Below are 23,286 nucleotides of genomic sequence, written 5' to 3'. Positions count from 1 at the left end.
TCCGCCATACTAGACAACTGCTAGAATCTTAGACAAACTCAACCAATTCGTGAATGGGATGCAAGTTGATCTGATATGTGCTGCATGTGGAACAAGACCGATGTATTTTCTAAATTATCATTATACACTAAAAACAACCGCCATCCTTGTTAAAACTCTAGATACGATACGATGAGCAGTACTACGCCAATAAACCATCACATGTTATCAGACTCTTTCATACATCAAATTCATTGAGACAATAACAGGGCTACCAACTCTCACGCATTGAGCGTGAGACCCACGCATTTTGGTCCTTTCTCACTCTTAAAACTTTATTCATTTGCATGCATTTCAATTGATCTCACGCATTATTTTGACTCCTAAATTATAGCATTGGCCTATGGGAGTCTCACTCTCAGCTACCGGTAGTTTCCAGTGTTGACAGCCCTGCAATAACTTTTAAAATAGCTAGAAAAGTCACACAGTGAAACAAACGAAGAACACTAACACTATCAAAAAAAGAATACGAAACTACTATGTGCGATGTCATATAAACGCATTTGCGATACGCATAAAGAAAGCTATGAACACTATTAAAACAAAAACTGCTATGAAACTACTTTATCATACAATCGATCAATCGTCTACGTAATGCAACACCTTACCATGATGCGGCACTGCAATATTTGTGGATCTCTCACAAACTTCTTGAATCTCGTAAGGACAGTGGCTGAGTTTTTTCGTGTTCACTTTGAAACATGTCCTGCGGTTGAAGTAACAAGCTGAGCATTTTCAGTCTGACGATTTATCATAGTTTGCTATTAAGGATTTCACAATCCATCGACAATAGATTGCTAATTAGCGTAAAACGCTCATCACCATTGATAATGGCAAACACGGGGGGATGATATCTATCAACGAAAAGTATCATTATCAATTCATTTCGCAGTAAACGGCCCAGGATCACAGCATCATTGTGATTGAAAAAAAAAAGAAAAGCCTTGTCAAAATTCATCTGAATACATTAAAGTGTGTGTGCTACCTCTTACTCAGGTCACATACATGAAAATAATAGACTGAACTGTTTTCCAATGAAAGAAAACAAAACAAGAAACAAAAAAAAAAAAACTCATGTGTACACACGAGACTAGGGGGTCTCGTGATTATCCAAACACTGCAAATAAAGTTCTTATTCTATAGACCCGTACAAATGAAAAAACGTACACTGACATTCGTCCATGCCATTTTGTCCGATGGATGATTGGAATGTTATTGATAACAACAACGAGCAGATGGGATGTATTTGGACTCATGTGTCTTATTCTTATGCTATTCATAGTTCACAGACTTGTGAAATTCTGCACCGCCGCGCCGGTAGTCACTGGTACATTACACCTTAGTAGTAATAGAATCTGATGCAAACTCAACCAAATTGTGAGCGTGATTCCAGTTGTTCTGGTAAATTCGTTGCGCATCAAACAAACCCAACATTTTTGGTGTTTTTTTTTTCTTCAGGGCCGGCGCAGCCGTGGGGGCTCGGCCCCCCCCCCCCCCCCCACTTTTTTGCACACCATACAAAGGAATACATAAGGTGTCATCACTTTGGGACCCCACACTTTTTTTTTTCAACCCGGAAGTACGTAAGTGGCACTAAAAAAGAAATAGAGATCTTTAAGTATGGTGGCGGTAAGGTTATGTGTATTGTCTGAACAGAGATGAGCTGAGGACCTTATTTAATTTGCTTGTTAGCTCATGAAACCCGGAAGTGGGCCCCCACACTTTTGAAAACACTGCGCCGGCCCTGTTCTTCATTAACATTATACACTAAACACCACCGCCGTCCTTGTTAAAACTCTAGATACAATAAGATGAGCAGTATACAATAGACCATCACAATCATGTTATCAGTCTCTTTCACAACTCAAATTCATTGTGGCAAAAACTTTTAGCATAGCTAAAAAGAACCACATAGAAAAACACAGAAAGGAATCAAACTATAAACCTCCAACAAATGCTCCGAAACTATTATTTCAAACAGTCGACGTAAGACAACTTAGTAATACCATGACACGGCGCTGCAGTTTACGAGTCCTTCACAAACTTCTAGAATCTCGGGCGATCTCGGAAAAAGACAGTGGCTGTGTATTTTCGTGTTCACTCTGACAAGACAAGTGTCCTTTTTAAGTCAGATTGAATTTTTTTTCGATAACGAATTTCTTTTATGCAGTTGTGTTCCACAAAACAGAGAAACTCTAGTGAAACTCTAGTGACCATTTTACGTGATTCGGCAGGAAACTAAAAAAAAAAATGTGAGAGCGAGACAATCTATGACAGTTTGCTGATGAGCATTTTGCAATCCATCAACAATAAGTTGCTAATTAGCCTAAAACGCTCATCACCATTGACAATGGCAAACACGCAGGATACGTCTATCATGCGAAGAGTATCACCATTATATTTTTATTAATTTCGCAGGAAGCAGCTTAGGATCACAGCTTCACTGTGATGGAAAAAAAGAAAAGCCATCCATTCATGATTTCATCAAACATGCATTCCTCCTAAAAAAAGGAAAATATATACATATATATATATATACTGTACATTCTCCCAATAGGAATAGAGTCACCTTGTTTAATTGTCGACCCTGAGGAAGACGAATGTATTCACGAAAATATGGTCTGAATAAATAGCACTGTTGAACTGTCAAAATGCATTACAACTCTACTTTGTCATGTTTATATATATATATATATATATATATATATATATATATATATATATATATATATATATATATATATATATATATGTATATGCCATGTTTGGTAAAATGTGAAACTCTGTATAACCGCAAAGCATGGACTCACTAAAAATCAGATGTCTTGTCATTTCTTTTTTAATGATACTATAACTTACAGGGACAAATTGTTGCAAATGTTATACAAATGTATTATGGTCCCACAAAATTGTCAAATGAGAACACGCCAAGAATTTACTGTAAAAGTGGAAATTTTCGCACATTTCGCGCAACTAGAAGCTAGCGCGAAAATAAAAAGCACGCAAATATTTTTTGCTTGCCATAATGTTAAAAACAAGCGAAACTCTTCTTAACCGGTCGACCGTGAAAAATGAATATCCACTTTTACAGTATAGCCCTCGAGGGACAATGCGTGTAAGCCAGAGGCATCAGATATCTTTCTGCATATGTACAATGTACATATACACATACTGCTTTTGATCTTGAAACTACTTCATGCATCTAGCTTGTTACATCACTGTGTTATTTTTTTGTCATATCCACATACAAATGCATGTCATGTTGTGTTGAATCTCTTTGTCATGCCCCAAACTTGTGAGGTGGTATGCAACATGAATTTAATGTACTGAAAAGAAATAACCTTCCATGTCTGAACGTGTGTCAACATCCATTTTGTTGTTGTTGTTGGTTTTTTGTTTGTTTTAGGGAGGTTGCCTTCGTAGCAAAAGTAAGATTATGTGTAATAAAAATACATTCTAAATGTATGCCTAAGCAATAAGTGACATGTCTCTTTGTTTTTTTCTTTTCTTGTCCAAAAACTTTGGAGTATTATTTTCTATTAAAGTGTACATGATGGACTTGATGGCAAAAATTAACTCAAGGAATTAACAAAGTTTTCTTATTGATCAAAATAAGAGTATTCACTCTTATAAAGAGGTCACATACTGTAAAATCAGGAACATTTACTGCGTGAAACTTAATTGCTTATTGCCACTGGAGTTCAATGCATTGTGTAGACAAGAACTTTCGCGTATCTTGGTCCCTGGCGAAATCCACAAAAGTTTAGTGAACATTAAAATTTCTGGTTTTACAGTTCAGTGCACTCCCGCTATAACGAACACGGTTAGAACGAAATACCAGTTACAACGAAGTAAAAATTCAGGCCACAACATTATCCACTCTATGTATTTTCATTGTTTATTTGTTCATGTTATAACAAAATTTCGATATAACGAAAGAAAACTGCCAGTCCCGAGGACTTCGTTATAACGGGAGTCCACTGTATAGCAAAGCCCTCTTTCAGTAGAAAATGATCTTGCAGGTCCCAACTCTTTGTGATATTTCTCTGTTTTTTGTACAGTACCCTGATATCACAAGGTACAGTGCACCCCCGTTTTAACGAACATGGTTATAACAAAATTCCAGTTACAACGAAGTAAAAATTCAGGCACCAACATTATCCGATCTATGCTTTCTATTGTTTATATGTTCGGTTTAAATAAAATTCTGATACTGTATAGCAAAAGAAAACTGCCGATCCTGAGGACTTCGTTATATCACGAGTCAACTGTAATTGTCAAGCTTTAAGGTCTTCAGTATAAGGTTTCCCAGTAGATTTTCTACAGTGGATTCTTGTTATAATACAGATGTCTTTGGACTAGTCAAATTTCGTTGACACAGATATAAAGATTTTGTCTGAAAACAATGAAATACAAAAGGATCTCTAAAGCTTGTGACAAGAAAAAGTATCTTGTGACATCAATGTTCTGTATAAAGAGAATCCGCTGAACAATAAGCACAGCTTCTTCGCACACAATCTCCTTTCTGAACACTGGTCTTTTTAATATCCACAAGATAACTTTTCATTTTAGCTCAAGGTGATTAAAATGGTACATGTAGTGTCATACAAAAGAAGACCCTCATTTTTAGGAAAGAAAAATAATTTCTCCATGCCACTATCCATAATATGGCATGTGGTTTCATTACCATTTTAGCTTAGTAAAACAAAAATACACTGTATCTTGACACAATCTGTCTTCTGAGCGCTAGTTTATTATTAGTAAAGTTCATGTGAATACAATGTACATGTACATAGACATGGGCTCATTTACTCTCAACAGAAAACATAAAAATCCCCAGAATTAGTAGTCATTGCCAAACTATTTGGGTAAAAGAGTGCTACAGTTCTTCATGAAGCCCATTGTGATATAGTTATCATGTAACATCATATAGTGTTATGGCAAGTTTGCCAAACATAGATACAAGCCAGAGGACATGGCCAATTGGCCAACAAATCATAGGTGGGTTTAAAAGACCTGTTTTACAATGTTTCCAATTTCCTTTGCAATGCCAGCTACCAGGTTTAATAATATTTCATGATTAAGAAAAAACAGGGTTGAAAATAAATGCTACATGCTTCAACAAGAATAACTATCTGTAACTGGATTCACCATACTTAATTTTTCCCATAGACAGTAGTGTTAGAGTGAACAATTCAGTAAATCGTTATTGGTTTGGTAGTACAATGTCATTGTTCATGGATATCTTTTTTTCTTGGGGGGGGGGGGTTAATAGAAAAATAGGGATGATCTGGCTCAAAAGTAGGACAGAAAGAGCAGTCCAGATTGGTGTATAGTAACATTATCAACAAACAAACAAAAAAAAAGGAAAAAAAAATCTCCTCTTGATACATGAGCTGGGAACAAATGGTCAAAATTCAGATTCTTTCCCCCAAATTCAGAATGGCTGGGAGGTCTGTACATGATCAAGGAGGTTCTAGAGAATGGAGTCACAACTGTCTTATTTCCTTTGCTAGATGTTAATCTCCAGCCAACCATAATCACCAGCCACTTTCAAAGGAAGATATGTCTTTGTGATGGTAATTACTTTTCGCTATCCCTTCTTATAAAAGGCAGGTGGTACAGACACGAGGATGCGCGAATAGAAATTGAGCAAAAAATGCTGAAATAAAGATGAAAATTACTCGACTGGGCATTCCCGGGCACTATTCTGATATATCTATCAATAAAGAATTATACTTGAAGATTATTCCATATCAGTTTTTATTTGTGGAAATTAAGCGGAAAAATGATGAAACCAGCTTTCCAGGACGGTACAGTTTTAAACATTTTCATATGATACAGCTCTGATTTACACTTTTGCACAAATTTCTGGACGGGATTGATTCTTGTTTTACATGCTTTATCATTAAGTGAAATTTCATTTCATTTAATAAATAAATAAGCAAAATATGGCCAACATTATAAAAACGTTCAAAATGAATTATCAGATTGCTCAGCAAGACGGCGGCGTTGAACATCGATCATCAAAGGCACGAGTGCACCTGTGGAATTCTCTTGTACATCAGTAGAAATCTGACAACTGTTTGAATAATTACAGCCAGTTGGAACTCCATGTATAAAACCTCCTTGACATGATGTACACGATTGATGTAATAACCAAGATCCACTAACAGGAGATGCCTCCAGCATTCCAAGACAATAAAAGGGAATTTCAGGGATGTTAATTTTCACTGGACAATAGGAAGCACTTCAGGAGTTAAGCTCATATTTGAAACATACTTGTAATTATTCTCATCTAAAATGTCGTGGGTGGTTTTTTTTTACATATTTTATGCAAGTGGTGAGGGTATGCTACAGGAAGGTACAGGAAAGTCTTTGTCATAACAAACTCTTTGGTACAGGGAAATTTGCTACATTACAGAGTTGTTATATCAGGGTTGCAAAAACACTCAAAATACAAGGAAATGCCAAATTTTCCAGTAAACTGCAAAGTTTGTTATAAGGAGATTCTGTATATGAGCATTATTTGTAACAAGAGTCTGCTATATTACCATGAACAGACTAAAGACAACAGGCAACAATGTGCAATGGATCAATCCAAATGAAAACCTACAAATTTCCAATGAGGTGTACCTTTGCTGAGGTATTACAGAATATACTTATCCTACCTCACTGTAATTTTTGTGGTTTATCAGTAAAATGAACGCTGCACATTACAGCATCCTTCAACACTGATTCTTCACTATAGTTAATATCAAAGTTAAGACAAAACATTGTAGTGTGTAAGGTGGGCAAAACATTTACATTCTCTTTACAATAAGTTCCACTATACAGTATGCAGTCCACATGTCTGGCCAAAAAAAAAAAAAAAAAAGAGAGGATCTTTTGTTTCCCTATTTCAATCATCCTCATCCTCATCGTCAAGGATTTTCTTGCTCCTCTTTCCTACGGAAGACACCTTGATTGGTGATTCCTCATGCTGGGAGACGGGCATCGATTGAGAGGGAACTGGTTCTGTCATCTGATTCCAGATCTCGGTTCCAATCTGGGCATCATCTACTTCAGTGTCCGCCTCCTCCTCCTCATCATCATCCTCGATGACACCTCGTCTCTTTTTCTTTGTAGCTTGGCCCGTCGTGTGAGATCCATGACCTTGTGAGTCTGTCAATGGCTGTTCATCCACCGGCTCTATCATTTTGTCCCACGGTTCTGTCTCGGCATCAATGATGTCTGCGTCGACATCATCATCATCATCATCATCGCTCACAACATGAGCATCGTGTTTTCCCTCACATAGTTTATCTCTTGCTTTGGCACCTTTACCCTCCTGACTCACCTCATCATCAACATCAGGATCAAGGTTGATGATCTCCTCCTGTTTTTTCTCCGCTTGTGACGACGACAAAGTATCATTTACCCCCTTGTCCAATTTCTCTGGTCCAGCACTCTGACCCGTCGTGCCCATCTGACTCCAGATCTCGTTCTCCATCTCCGCATCATCCGAGTCCGGTTCCACGTCATGAATTACTGTCGGCCTCTGACTCGTCTGTGATGTACCGGTACTCTTGCCCTTCTGCAAATCGTTGGAGCCAGTTGCCTGGGTCTCTGACATCATCTGGGTCCAGATTTCGGCCTCCATCTCGGCCTCGTCGGGGTCTATGTCATCCTCCTCCCAAGAGGCTTTCTTTGATCCTCCTATCTCCATAGCGATGACATCTTCAAGCTCTGTACTGCTCACCCCTTTGCTTTTTGAGGACCTGTCCTGACTGCTGGGTGCATCTCCCTGCTGCTTGGCCAGCCGGCGCTCTTGGGCCAGCTGTTTGTTCCGCTTGATGCGTTCCTTCTGGTCTTCAGTCAAGTCAACCTACAGGAGTTGGTTTCAAGCAGAAAAATTGATCTTCAAGTTTCTACTCATCATTATCAAGTAATGCTAAAAATTCTCATATCATTCTCAAGAGGCTATGCCAATATAAGTCCCTATTTCTGAGCATCTATGAGGCTTGCCTGGTATCTTTTTACAAGAGTGTCTTATCATGAGGTCAGATGTAACCCAAAGTCTTATATAAAAGTTGACCAAAGCTTTTGGGGAAATGATATGCTGATAAAAAGCTATTGTCAGCTCCCCTCAAAAGAAAGTAATTGCGACTGGCAGTTTTCTTTCATTATATTGAAATTTCATTATAACCAAACAAATAAACGATGAAAAATATAGAGTTGATAATGTTGGAGCCTGAATTTTCATTTTGTTGTAACCGGAATTTTGTTATAACAGTGTTTGTTATAATGGGAGTGCACTGTGTAATAGATTTTCGGCAGAAACAAGATTGACTCATCCTCTCAGAGGAATTGTGTCAGCCCTTTCGAAAACAGACAGCCCAAGTCACTTTGCTGTAACATTTCTTGCAATTCGGTTGAAGGGTCCAATAAGAAATTATTCATTTCCATAGACTCAATCCAAGGATGAATTGTTGCAGCAAGTCATTAATTCAACTAGGGCAGAATCTGAAGGTTTTGGGAACAAGGGTCAATGTGAAAAGTTTACCCGGGGGGCAGAATGGGGAAGCTGTTATAATGAAGTCCTCAAGACCAGCAGTTTTTTCTTTCATTGTATCAAAATTTTGTTATAACCTAACAAATAAACAATAACCAAACATGAAGTGGATGATGTTGTGGCCTAAATTTTTACTTCATCGTAACTGGAATTTCATTATAACTGTGTTTGTTATAACGGGAGTGCACTGTAGAAGATTACAAGTCTAGACTTACTCTCGGAATACTGACATCATCTGGAGGTTGTTGGGCGGCACCCAAATTTGAGGCGGGGAAGATGTCATCAGCTTCATCTGCTGCCATGTCTTCTCGTCCACCCTCAGTGCCGTCATTTGCCTCTTTAACATCAAACAAGAGACATACATCACAGTTACTGGTCAGAAAGAGTGTTCTCTTACAAAGGACTGTTGTGTGGATCTTGATGTGATATAGAGACGATAAAAGGAGAACCACAGAAACTACAGAGAATTTCTTCTTTTTTTTTTAATGCTCACTCGTATCGGAGTCTGAGAGATGTCACACTTAGCTGAAAAAAAGAAGAAGTAAAAAATAAGTTAGACAGTCTGTTGATGCAGTTAACAATAACATCCCCATGACCTTTAGACTTCAATGCATATACCAGGGCTGCACACTAACCCAATTCTTTCCACTGGTCCAACCTGTCTGTTGGACCAGTAGGTACCCAGTTTTTCCATTTTTTTACTGGTCCATTTCTGAAAAAGTTACTGGTCCAACAGTGATTTTTACTGGTCAGGGACCAGCGGACCAGTGCCAGTGTGCAGCGTTGCATATACAATTACTGTAAAAGTGGATATTTTCGCGCAACTAATTTTTCGCGCTAGGCCGGGTCAGAAGAGTTTCGCGTGTTTTTAATTCCGCGGAATCAAGACATCACGCACAGGAACGTATGGCAAGCAAAAACATTCGCGTGTTTTTATTTTCGCGCTAGTTTCTGGTTGCGCGAAATGCGTGAAAATTTCAACACCGCGAAAATTTCCACTTTTACAGTACATCTTGTGCATGTATGAAAGACAGACTGAATACATGTTATTTGTTTTTTGTTGGTTTGTTTGGCTTTTTTTAACTAACAAGTGCATGATATGGTCATTCAATGGTGAGGAAACAATTTCAGTGCAATATTTCTCCCAAAAAATTTTGCTGAGCAAAGTATTTTTGCCTGTATGTAACAACAAAAAGAACAGAAGTCTCTCATGTACAAGATACAGTTTTGAATATCTTACAAAGATAAAAGACATGGTATTCATTGCACTGCTTTTTCTTTCCATTAATACTTTGCACTGCGTTTTCTTTCCATTAATATTGTTTTTAATTAGTAATTTTTAATGCAAGGCTAGCACAGGCTCAGACCAAATATTCAAGACTGCCTGCCAAACCTCCACAGATCAAGGACAGACTGAAGCACAGAACAAAAATAAATAAATAAAATTAAATTTGAAGACAAATGTATTTTGTGCAAAAAATTGGCAAATTGCTCATATTGATCATGCTGAATTATATTGAAGAAAACAGATTTTTTTTTTTTTTTTACTTCAAAAGTATATTATTTTACTGAAAAAAAAAAAAAATTCACTAGTTGGCAGCATCGTGAGTGCAAGAATGCAAGTAAAGCATGACCAAGAATAGAGCACAACCATTAAACATGGCAAGTACGCGCACTGGATAGAAGCAGACAACCCTTACCGTCTCCTCTTGTGATGAAATCTTCATCCATTAGTGGCATGTCCAGTCGAATCTTCTTCAGGCATGTCTGGGGGTGAAAAGATGTATACTTTTCAATACAGTATTACAGTGGACTCCCATTATCACGAGTCTTTGGGACCGGCAGTTTTCTTTCATTATAACAAAATTCCTTTATAAGTGAACGGAACAGTGTATAAAGGCATAAAGATGATAACTTTGGACCTAAATTTTGATTTCATTTAACGAGAATTTCGGTATAACCGCGTTCGTTATAACTGGAGTGCACAGTTTTTCCTATCCCTTGAAAACCTTGGCCATGGAAGTAGGGCAGGGATGCCGACATTCACACTTCAAAGTTAGGGAGGTTCCCGAGGGAAGCACATGCATGTTACATGCACCCCCCATAGGTAAAATTAATTCCAAAATCAAGGCAGATTTTATACTATCTTGTAAAAACAGAATGATACGTTATTTTTTCAGGGAATCTCCCACAAAATTGGGAACACAAGGCAACACTGAAGCAGCTATTTAGCTGAATAATGTACAAGCAGTAAAGTGACGTAGACATCCTTCACATGTCATTTTCCAATAGCAAGTGTATGCCTAAATAATGCAGTGCAATATTTCATTCATACACAGTGCATATCAGTAATTTCATGCCAATTTTTACTCCAATGAATGAGAGAGAAATACCAATTAATGACTTTTGCAGGAATTTTGTGAAAAAAAAAAAAAAAAAGAATTCTTTTGAAGGCTACAAACTTGACTTACGGATTGAAAAGTATTGGCCCATCTTGATGTTTCCTTATCAAAACTGTGTTTCACTGTTGTCACATGTTATTAAATGGAAGGAAATCTAAAGTGTCAAATTTTGATTTTTGATAAAGGCAGGAATGACATAGTATATCAAGGGTGTTTATAAAATTCAAGAATGAGGAAGTATTTTACTTTGTATGAAGAACAGTCCTAACCAGTAGTCAGAAGTATGGCATCTTTAAGAAATACATATATAGATAATTTAACACTGCAAACAGAAGAAAACTAACCAGAAATGGATATAACTTATTTGTGAAAAAATGAGCAAAGAAAATGGGATTCCATCGGGATTCGAACCCAAGACCTCTGGATTGCTAGCCCGGTGCTCTACCGACTGAGCTATAGGAAGCCCCGAAGGATGGGGATAAATGCGAGGGACCATTGAAGTGATGCAGCTTTTTGAGTATGTAACAGATTCTTTGCTCATTTTTCCACTAAATGGATAATTTATAAGAAATACATATACAATGTATACGTAAATGAACACACCTGAACAGGCTTCTTACTGCCAAGTTTCTCCACACGTTCAATGACATCATCAAACGGCATCTTAGGAAAGAGGCGATGTGCCCAGTGCTCCATGACACGCATCAGCTTGTCCAGGTCCTCGACCTCATGACCTTTGCCCTTGAATTTGACCTTCTCAAAGTGCTTCAGCAGGACAGGTAGCCCCCTGTCTGATGTTAATCTACAATTGTACATGACATTAAACAAAACAAAAAAAAATTAAAGGTGCTGTGATACACTTGTACCAAGTTTGCAGCATTCAATACTGCATAGAATTTTCATATCTGAATCTATGCTCCTTTTCCTTTAATTCATCAAAATCAGAGAAAGTCACACCCAAAGTACAACTATAATAGGTACATGATTAATTCATTTTTCAGTGTTGCACAGGACAGTCCAGTCCAGTCTGTGTGTTTCAAGCGACATAATATTAGATACATGTATGTATAAATTAAAGATAAAAACTACTGAAAATAAGAAAATTGATCTATTCATCAATCGAACAAACAAAATTACAAAGACCTTCAGGTCTAGATGTGACTTTACCTAGCTGCATCGAGCTTGGGGATTGGTTTCCGATTCACAGTCTTCTTGGCCGGAGCCTCCCCGTCAGCTTGTCCACCAGGGTCCAGCAGGGTGTCCAAAAGACCTGTAAGTATGCCATATGCATAATGCAAAATTATTCAATGTCAAATACCTGAATTAACCGAAGGAAATAGCATATTCCGATTCCTACAGAAATGAGACAAAGGGGATAAGAAGTGTGCAAAACTGGCTATCGCTCTCCTCTGTGACTAAATATCATTACACTAATTAACTCTTTAAAAACCACACTGTAAACCACCTGTGTGCCACATTATTCTGTGACCCCAACGCAGGCATGCTTTTGGAAAATATTCTGTTTTTCAAATCAATGTAACTTTTCATAAATTTTTCGTATGCCAGACATGCAATGAGCAAGGTTGCAGAGAAATTCCTACACTCTGCTGTGATGTAAATGTTACAACGGTATGATTATTTTCTTTTCAGATGATCAGCAGCTAAATTATTGGACAGGCATGACTTTTTGCACACAAAACATTGACAGAAGTTTACAATTTACACAAAAATCCTACAAGGAACTGGTACCGCTTGATATTCAGTCACCACACAAGGCAAGCTGCATGCTAGAGGAACAGAATCGTGAGTAAGGCTTTTATTGCAATGTGGCATTTGGCGATTAATCGATCAGTATGGGTGGGATTATTTGTTTCAGCAAAACATGGGAATTTGGCGTGCTGTCGACTGAGGCGGGTGTGCGAACGTGGCACATAAAGAGTTACAGAGTCAAAAGGGTTCTGAGCTTTCAATCCTAGCAAAATCTTTATCAGAGGTTAAAACATCTGTATCCTTGCCTCTTTCAGAAGCCCTGACACTGCTGTTTGCACCAAACATTTGTGAGCAAAGACAGCCAAATCAGAGTGTGTCTGCTGTTGGGACAAGTACCTTTTGAGATATGTTTAGTCCTGTGCTTATTATTCATGATCTGGGAGAAGCCTAACCCATACACCATTCTTATAGAATAATTAAGTCTTTTAAGTCACTTTGACCAGTGAAATCACTAGATTCACACTCATGACCCATCGGGGTGAAATGTATTCAACACACTGTATGCATGAGCTCCTTTGAACAGAGCTCTGTAGATTCATATACATCTCAGGAGCAACATACACTAGTTCAAATGTATCTGTGTATAGGAAAAGTAATTCAGGCAGGTCTCTAAAGGCCTTGTCCCTCAGGCTTGCCTCTTGATGGTGGTTTGATTATGGTCTCACAAAACAACCTTCTACTCACCACTTCTCTTGCAATTACTACAGCAAGAGAGCCTTGACAAAGACAAATTGTATCATTGACCAAGCTTTTTTGTCTGAAGGAAGAAATGGCTATGATAAATTCCTTCCTTAATTCTCCACATCTGATTAATATGTAAGTTCCCCTTTTACAAAAAGTTAACTGAGTGTAAACAAACACCATACTGCATCAGAGCAATAAACCATTAGCATAGCACCAGTACCAAATATGCCAAACCACAGCTTAGATTTGTTCTGACCCACTCAGTTCCCTAATTCAAATTCCATGAGATCTAAGGCTGCTTTTATCTAAAAATTTTCTGAAGCAAAACTACGATCCTAAACGCGTTTGAGGCATTTTCAGGGGTTAGATAAACACAACCATGTTTTCAAACGCATTTAGAAACGGCCCTTTGAAATGCGTTTGAGACCACGATTGCCGTTCTGTGAGTAGATAAACGCAATGCTGTTTTGAAACACGTTAATATCTCAAGGTCAAATCCCAGCTGTTTCCAGTTGTGCTCTCTACCTATAATTTGTGTGCGACTGATGAGGCATGTTTGCTGGTATGCAGTTGACCTTTACTTCCCGGGTCGACGGCTCAAAGTAGCTGTGCAGTGACAACACTCGAATTGTGATTGTATGAACTATGATGGTTAGATAAAAAACGTGGCACCCCCAGAATGGCATTTCAAACCACGTTTGCAAACACCATTCCAAACGCATTTTGAAATGTGATTCTCTCTCTCAAGTTAGATAAACACAGCCTAAGTCTTATACAAGAATGAATCTCCTGGTTTGGAGCAAAAGTGTATTAGATTAGATCACTGTAGGGCTACTTTACCAACCATTGTTCTGTTGCGCACTGGTATTCAAGGGATCATTCTCATCATTATCGTCAAGTGAAGGCAAGGCTGTGATTGTTGGTAGATCCTCCTCAAGGTCATCTAGTGGCTCCATTAGGTCATCAAGGTCAAGGTCAATGGATGTCTCCATGATGTCACGAGAATACACAAGGCAGTGTATTTTACTTGAATTTGCTCTTTGTTCCGTTCCGCTGTGTGTAAAGAAAGATGACATGGTCAAACTATTGTTGTCATTTTGTTTATGGCAAACTAATTCCAGAAGACCTTGATAGTCCAAGGAAAATGAATCGGACTTAAGGGTGTTGCAAGAAAGTTGTAATTAAAGTGAAAACGTAGTTTTGGTAAGAGTTGAGAACCCGTCTGGCACCATTTCATATTTGCTTGTAATATATCGAAAGAGTCTACCAAGAAACTTACCTGGCTGACGCGATTTGGCGGGATGATGAGTTGTTTCAGAGTATTTTCAGATCAAAAGTAAAAGTTGGTACCGGTATACCGACTTTTATTCCGGAAGGATCCAGGTTAACTCGGTCTCAGGGACAACTCGGCCCTATTTCTGACAATATATACGCAGTTCGTGATCGCCATATCCTATACATCTGTGCTTGATAGGCGCACATTAATCTTGCATGCGCGCCAAAGAGGTTCTATGATGCGCGCGTTGTTTGAACTCAGCAAATAACTGCGACCAGCCAGAACGAGAAGCGCTCCCATAGTACAACACTGAATAATCCAGAGGGCGAACTCGGCCCCGCCGTCAAAACGAGGCCGAGTTGTCCCCGAGTCCGAGTTAGCCTGACCCCGATCGGGGAAGTTCTGGGATGCGAACATTTTTAGTTAATATTTCGCATTTTCGTCGTTACCCAATGAATATCTTGCCATTACAGCATTATTCCACACATTTTTTAGGCATACATACATGTACAATTTGTGGTGAAATTTGACAATTTTGCAGGCTTACCAGAACTATGTTTTGGCTTTAATTGCAGCTCAACTTTCTTGCAACACCCCCTTAGTGAGAGTGAGAGGAAGACACTAGCTAGGTTTTCCCCACTCACATCAATTAAAAAGTAGGCAAATGTACTGTAACACCAGAAATTTTCAGATGCATATTAATTTTGCAAAATTTGCAAGAGTCAAGATTCACAAAATTAAAATACACACAAAAGTTTTTGACCACACGTTACGAATTGAATGCCAGTGGCAATTCACAGAAAAATGTCATGCTGCAAATATCTCTAGTTTTTAAAACAGTATTTTTGTTTACAGCCACATGCATGTGCCTTTACCATCCAGCTAAACGTGTGGTTGTATCCATAGTCCAGCTGCATGTAGCTAGATACGGCCACACATGTGACTAGACTATTCTGATTCATCACTGGAGAGGCTGGATACAGCCACATCAGCATATAAAACTAATATACATCGCACTACCTCTCAAAGCAAAGAAAATAACCTCATTTATCATACCTTCTTGACAACTGTTTTTTCTTACAATGGTTTTTACTCCATTCTCAGTCTTTTTTTACAAACCAGATTTGAAATCAATAGCAGCGTTATGATTGATTATGGGACTTGCGACTGACTCAAATTAGTTGAAAACACTAAGCTAAAGACAGAGTCAGTAATATTGGAGACATATGATTATAACAATTAATCGGACTGTAACACGCAGATAGCTATTGGTAGTGCATATGACATGCATTGCATATTTTCTGTACATTCATTGGTGCTCTCTTGTACCGTATCTATATGGAAGAACAGCCTACTGGCATACGCATTGCAGCACTATACCGGTACCCGTCGATTGTGAAATTGGAATTAAACAAAAAGGGCCTTACTTTATCATGTTTATGAAAACTTGGGAAAACATGCAGCGAAAAAAAAAAAAAAAAGGGAATGTGACAAAACCAGAAAAGTGAGGAGAAAGAACAATGAGTATGAAATCACTTGAAGAAAATGAAGTTTTCCACAAAATGTAAGAAAACTAGAGACTAGAGTCTATATTATTTTCTTTTATTAACTTGTGTGGTAGATTTCATCTAGGTGTGTGAATGTGATGCACGAACTGCATGATGGTGTTGCATACTGTTTTTGGATGTGACTAAGGCACTTTCCTGTTGTAAACAGACTTACCAGTATGTGAATGTGAAACGATGTGATATGCGCGTGCAGTTGTGTGTTGTGACAGAAGAATTTGCTGGCTTGTCGTGATAAGTGCTTGTTGTCCGGATTCTGGAGGCTGTCCGAAAACTGGGGGTTTTACTCTATGCGTGTTGTCAACAATTGGACTAAGGCCTACAGCATACAGTATGTAGGCCCTATCCCTATTCAAAGTGAAGCAATTTTTAGTACTTGATCTTGAACTGGAATTCGGGGGTGATAATATTAAACCATGATAACCCCGTATGACGGTATGAGGCCCTAAATTTTAGTTTTACAATCTGTTGCATAGTCGGGCAAGAGGGCCAGGGAAGTGGGCTTGACAGGAGTGACATCTATACATGCCATGCTGGAGCTGGAGCTACAGCTTAACCAGCTAAATTTAAACTTAATTTAAATCTAATTTACACTGAGACTCAAAAAGTGAGAGCTAGCCTGTAACGTTACAGCTGTAGCTAGCCCACATCAAAACTTCACCAAAAATCAAAAATACGTCTTCAAGAAATCCTGCCACATTTCTGTGAATTTTAGGATAATGCAAATCTATACAGAATTGTAAATGGTCAAATAATTTCAACAGGAATCAGGACTTTTTTTAAGATCTAACAACGTTAATCCCAGTCCGGAGAGACGTAGTAAAAGTAAAACATAACAAAAATATAATGAGGTGGGACTACACAAATTATCCCGTAGCCCATTCACTTGAGCCAGAATCTTTCGTCTTTTGCTTTCATTTCCAAAACAGAATTAGTCAACTTTCAACTTAACACAAACACATGGATAAAGTGGATTTATATGAACACGAAAGCACTATGCAACAATAACTAGGTTAATATTAAATATAGGTAAACTATTATCATAGGCCTACCTGCAGTTAAATAATAGCTCTTTGCTTCCCGCGATCTCGAATTTGCGCGCGCCAACCATGTACACAAGAGGGCGCAATTTAAATCCACTACAACAAACTGCACGCATGCATGTGCCATGATGAATGGCCACTTACATACCACAGTGTACATTACGTGTAAAATACACGTAAACCCGGGTACCGCTTACTAGACCGCACATACACAGTGCATGATGCCGTGATGATACGCGAGGGTATATAGATCTACGCTGCGTGACATGACATCGATTCAGCAGATAAGATTTCTATTTTTGGCCTGCTTTTGACCTACAAATACTGTAAAACACTTCGTTTATACTCAGGAATAGACGGGACCTACAGTAATCGAGTATACTGACCACACGAGGGCAGTTTACGCAGCGCAGAGCAGAGTCGGACAGGACAGAAACCAGGTACTCAGGTAGGAAACAACAACATCAACATTACAACAACATGCAACGTTTTCCTTGATATCTCATCACATCACAACAAAACAACGTTGTGAAAATGAAATGAAAATGCTCATGTTGTCAATGTCATGGTTATAATGCGTAATTTATAAGTTTATAATTATAGAAGTTTCGTGATTCAAGCGTAGGATTAGAATTTAGATTTCTAGATCACTCATTGACATTGTCAATTAATAGTCATTGTCATCATGCCTTTGTGAGATATTTAACAAAACGAAAGTTGAGATTAAAGAAATTTGATATATTTCACATACATTGCTGTAGATATGATGTATGTATGTATTATTTTAGTTTGAAAAATTTTGCAAAAAAGCTTAAGTGACCGAATACTGGGGATGTTACCGTAGTACGAGTCTCTAGAACCTACACTTCGCACGTCGTCTGGTCGGGCTCGTTAAACGTTAACTGTGTAGAGACGAAATGAATACTAACAGACTGACAAATCGGGATAAGATTTAGTTTTTTAGGTTTTTTTAATCATCACTGTTTCACAAAATAATTTCGCCAAGGCAGCGAGTGGAAATATGTCCTCTGCAATACTATTCTCCAATAGGTTAATTAGTGATTCCTTACCCAAGATACAACGCAAAATTCATTCATTAAAATCATGATTGAAGCTAGGAAGTTTACCACTCGTTCCGTTCCGTTGTCCCTGTCTGCTGGCGCTCGATCACACCGCGCCGCACCGCGTACCGTACGAGCTTTCGTTACGCCAATGCACGTTGACACTGTACACATTCACACACACTGCATCCCAATGCAAAATCTCACACACATCAAAACAGTACAGTGCCGGAAGACACGCTGTCGACCCGCGGTGCATGATAGGTACTCAAATTCGCACGCACTGCTCGATTAGGGTATAACGCAGAATTCATTCATTCAAAATTATGATTGAAGCACAGAAGTTTACCACTCATTGTACTTAGTTTACATGTTTCAGCAGCAATCCTGGGTTTTAGGGGACTAGATTATTACTTCAGCACAGCCATAGGCAACTGTCTATAGATTCTACATAATTTACCCCCACTAAAATTAGAAAAAAAAAGTGATATGTATCAAAGTAAATTAATATGATTGAATTACCGTAAGGTGGCTTTTAGGGTTTAACAGAGTTAAGGGGCTGTGCTGAAGTTTGAAGTCTCTTAGCCCCCTTAAATCCAGGATATCCATTTCAGCTTCTCAATGACATCATTACACTACCGTACAGTTCAAATTCAGCATGCAAAAATGAATTCACAGCGATAGATGTTGCCAGCTGCACTCAAGCGAAAATAGGCCTACTGGGTAATCCAGCCGTATTCTAGGGGTTCCTGGTTTGGGGGCAGCTTGCTTTAAGTTAGCTCTATAAAGGAGCCTACCCATTGCTAGAAACGCGACACAACTTCACATCAGATTCAAGTAGCTAGGTCTACCCTGAAACTGTTTGATTAGAATCATTTGAATACAAAATTGTGTTTGACAATGACATTTGTGTTTCAAAATCAAATGCCCTTCTAGCAATGGACTTGCATTTAAATGTGAAGTAGGTATTCTATCGTGTACAATTTGGCAGACGTGCGTGTGATTTTTGGAGATTACAATTTCTCACAACTGGGCCCCGGTGTGATAGATGCATGATATGCCAGTAGTGGTCAGCTGTCCATTAGAATGGCTAGCTAATTTCAGCATATGATGTGTGAATGCTAGATGTTTTCATGCGCGTTTGGAATCGTATTCAGGAGTTTCAAGCGAGGCAGCGAATGAGCAACTTTCGGTAGGGATCTGGCAATTTTTATGGCAATAATTTCCTATTGTATGGATGAATTTGGTTCACAATTTGAATAGCATCATTGAAAAGCTGAAACATGCCAAAATACAATAATGTTTGACACCTGAAATTTTAATAAGCGTCACAAATAAAAGGCCATAACACTCACAGTGCGTTGCCCCTATACCCCTGGATTGCCAAATAATGTCTCGTAATGGAATTTGAATACTAACCATGTCAAATTCAATGCACTGTTTATAAGAACTACTTGCCAAATCATTAATGAATGTACGACTAGTTCTAGGTAGAACCCCTCTCTACATATTTAACACACTGTGTAAATATGTGTTATGTGTTAGGGCTGCACACTAACTCTTTTTTTTTTCTACTGGCCCGACCTGTCTGTCGGACCAGTAGGTACCCAGTTTGTGCTTTTTTTTATGGTCCATTCCTGACAAAGTTACTGGTCCGACAGTGATTTTTACTGGTCAGGGATCATCGGACCAGTGCCAGTGTGCAGCGTTGTATGTGTGTTCTGTCTGATCAATCTACAAAGCCATCTGCCACCATTACGCAATTGTCTAATTGACTCCTCCTTGGTACTGTGATGAGTTGGTAGGACTGGAGTACACCATGTCAGTACAATGTAGGTTTAGGTGTTTTATGGGTCATGGAAAATTTAGAATCTACCAAACCTAAGACATGTCATAATCCATCTCTAGGCTTATACATGTAGTGTTCTGTGCAGCTGTTCAGGTGATGAAAACTCAAGAAAGTGAGGATGTTGGTTAGTGTAGACTAGTGCTGGTAGTACAATCAGGGTACAAAATAGAACATATATGTGCTTGTATATATATGAAGGGGTCGGTGCAATATAGTGCTAACCCACACTATTGTCAAAATTAAGTTACATGCATTCTCATAATCCTCATCCTTCACTCTTACCTCCATGAAAATATCACATTTGAATTCAACCAATAAGATGGTAAAAAATGAATGCATTCATGTTTTATTAATGTACAATGTATGCACTTTCCAAAGATTCAACAGCGATTATCTCAAAATGACTATTGTGTGGGTTAGCACTATATTGCACCGACCCCTTCATATATATTCTAGTATCCTGTGGTATCATAAATATGTTTCTGTTTAAAGTCATAGTAGATCTAATCATGTGATGGAGAACCATAATCTGATGCAAGTAGTAGACACTAAATTTTCTCCCGTGTGATGTGTAACACAGCTCAGAGGGCTCACTTTTTCAACACTGCTGCCTCTCTCTTCATGAATGACAGATTTGACAGAATGGGGTTGCCGAGTCTTCATTCGTGGAGGTGACGACAATTGTTTCGCACATCGGCAGGTTCACAAGTAGCAGACAAGAAGACGCCTGTTTATCAGTGCTGTACTCATCCGAGCAGCTGTCATCAAACATGTCCAATATGCATTACGAGTAAGAAGTCCACTGTCTTGATGAATTGTTATCCGTGTTTTGCTGAGAACGATGCCCATTACAAGCCATTATAGCCTTTCATACCAATTTGATGATTTTACAAATTAAGTAGTCATAAAATTCTTTCTCTAAGACGTTATGAAATTGGCCATCCTCTACATTTCATGTTAAAGGTTAGGGCAAGTTTATGTTTTCAATGTATGGACCATGCCCAATGAATACTAGTTATTAGGATTTAAGTGAGTTGTAATAAATATGGTCAGTTTTAAACCATCGCCTTTTACATCATCTTAATTACCATAGTAGTCATTATCAGGGTAAAGGTTTAAGTTTTTCTTTGAAGAAGCATTTGACCCATTGATAGCTCTCAATTGATGGCTCTTTGTCATTGACATCACGCAGGTGCCACAAATGTGCTAATGTGCTACCTTTTCTGATTAACCACACACTGCTCACACATAGAGGTACACCACGCTCCTGAACTCACAGAGATGACAATGTCCCCACCCCATACATCCATTGCTGCGTAGCTTGTGTCACCTCTTCAATGTAACCAAGAAGCAGTTTGATACACATTTGTTAATCAAGCGAAAATTATACCCAAATTAACATGTGAGTTTTTCAGGGAATGTTTTAGCCAGTCATGTTGATGTTAATCGATTCTCTTTGTGGTTTACCCCATCATGACACTTGTATGGACGGCAGTCAAATACCCAGGCAGCGCAAGTCAAAGTGGGACACCCCCGCACTTGCCATGCCGTCCTCCACCCCATACACAGTCGCCCAAGCTGACGGCCAGGTGAGCAGCCTGGAGGCAGCGTCTGCCGCGGCAGCCAGGATCAACGCCATGCTGATCTCCAAGGGCAAACTCAAGCTGCCGCCCACGCCTTCCACCAGCACTGATCAAAACAAGCAGAAACAGGGACAGCCAGTAAGTATGATCATGTGATCATGCATCACAAAACCAGCAAATGGTTGCCTGACATGGATTTTTAGTTATGAGCAGATTCTGTAAGAGCAGACTTTAAGCTATAAAATGATGTATACTTCAATTCAAATGGCCTTTCCTGACCTGAAGTCTGTATGTAGATATTGGAAAGAAAGCACACACTCTGGAAAAGTGTATATACTGGGAAAAGAGGCTGTGAAATGTAGGGTCTGTTCAAGTGCTCAATCTTACTGAGCCATGCTCTGTGCGATGAATGGGACAAAAAACAGGATGTAAAACTTCATAGCAACGGCAGTGAAGGGATTATCAGATTGAGCTGATTGAAGTTGATCATGCTTTGTTAACACATTCTATTCATGACAGAAACCAACTTTTAAAGCAGTAGTATCATCCTTTCAAACATTAGAGTAGAATGTGGAGAGTGTGTAAAGTCTTTTTTTTTTTTTTTAAAGAAATGAAAATGGGACTTTAAGACGTACCTAATCACATTATTCTACTAAAGAGTGTAATAAAAAAGAAAAAAACTGCCAGAAGCGCAATTTCCTGTTCAGTTTATAATCCCAAACTTTAGAATAACTTAAGAATTGCCCCTTCAGAAAATATGAAAAACTCAAGATTGACTAGGGTGATCCGCTTCACAACCAAATGTTCAAGGTCAGAATTCAATGATATGCAAGACAAATTCATATGTGTTTTATACCTCATTACTTTGTAACATCCATATATTAGATTGCCGTTAGAGTTTTTCAAGAAATTGCTGATAAAACTTCAGCAAACTGTAATGAATGAAAGTATTCTGGAGACTCTAAGATATTCATTAGGTACAGCATGTACTGCCATTATTCTAAAATCAATTTTTGTTTTGCCTGTCGCTCAGTTGATATGACAAAATGACAACTAGACAATGAATCCTTCGTTAAGACTGAGTGGCAGTTTCTCACAAAGGGTATATGTATCTTGGAATATCCATTTTATTTGATTTTCTTATTTTCATCAACTGAGAGTGACGTATATTTCTTGTGTTTCTTTGCACCAGTATGTGTGTTTGTGTATAACACATGTCTTTTGTGTGCAAGAAAGGAACTGTTGATTTTCATTTTGTATTGAAACCATGACCACCTGAGGTAGATGTCAGTCATTTGAGATTCTGAAAAAAAAAGTTGGCTAATCATTTCCAAGAAGATGTTTCTCTGTGAGTATTGGTACATAATTATATCGATATCTGTTTCTTCTATTCAACCAGCTGTCCAAGGATGACAAAGCCAAATCTGAGCCGCTGGTTGCAGAGGTGGAGATCAACGAGG

General features: G+C 38.5%; 2 protein-coding genes across 2 annotated transcripts in view; one reads left to right on the top strand and one right to left on the bottom strand.

Moving 5' to 3' along the window:
* Nucleotides 1-6,871: 6,871 nt before the first annotated feature.
* Nucleotides 6,872-16,517, bottom strand: LOC140230499 (uncharacterized). The gene is made up of 7 exons (XM_072310653.1): nt 16,448-16,517; nt 14,294-14,502; nt 12,163-12,265; nt 11,599-11,797; nt 10,294-10,360; nt 8,809-8,930; nt 6,872-7,906 (listed from the first exon to the last, which is right to left on the bottom strand). The coding sequence occupies exons 2-7, from the start codon at nt 14,439-14,441 to the stop codon at nt 6,941-6,943; spliced, it is 1,605 nt and encodes a 534-aa protein (XP_072166754.1). The 5' UTR covers nt 14,442-14,502; nt 16,448-16,517; the 3' UTR covers nt 6,872-6,940.
* A 1,233-nt stretch (nt 16,518-17,750) lies between these two features.
* Nucleotides 17,751-23,286, top strand: part of LOC140230498 (uncharacterized) — a 21,967-nt gene continuing 16,431 nt past the window's right edge. Inside the window, exons 1-4 of the mRNA XM_072310652.1 lie at nt 17,751-17,773; nt 20,876-21,033; nt 21,739-21,964; nt 23,226-23,270. Of these exons, the coding sequence (XP_072166753.1) occupies nt 21,014-21,033; nt 21,739-21,964; nt 23,226-23,270 (291 nt within the window). The 5' untranslated portion in view covers nt 17,751-17,773; nt 20,876-21,013. The remainder of the gene's footprint in view (nt 17,774-20,875; nt 21,034-21,738; nt 21,965-23,225; nt 23,271-23,286) is intronic.

This window comes from Diadema setosum, chromosome 7 (genome assembly GCF_964275005.1).
Source record: "Diadema setosum chromosome 7, eeDiaSeto1, whole genome shotgun sequence".
In the NCBI taxonomy this organism is placed as follows: Eukaryota; Metazoa; Echinodermata; class Echinoidea; order Diadematoida; family Diadematidae; genus Diadema; species Diadema setosum.
This window is presented reverse-complemented; position numbering and strand designations above follow the sequence as displayed.

Bases quoted from the DNA above. Each gene is read 5' to 3' on its own strand.
- LOC140230499 (XM_072310653.1), bottom strand. From the start codon at position 14,441: ATGGAGACATCCATTGACCTTGACCTTGATGACCTAATGGAGCCACTA. The intron at 12,266-14,293 runs GTTGGTAAAGTA...GCATACTTACAG, and splicing joins CAGTGCGCAACAGAACAATG to GTCTTTTGGACACCCTGCTG. The intron at 10,361-11,598 runs GTGTGTTCATTT...TTTCACCCCCAG, and splicing joins GCAGTAAGAAGCCTGTTCAG to ACATGCCTGAAGAAGATTCG.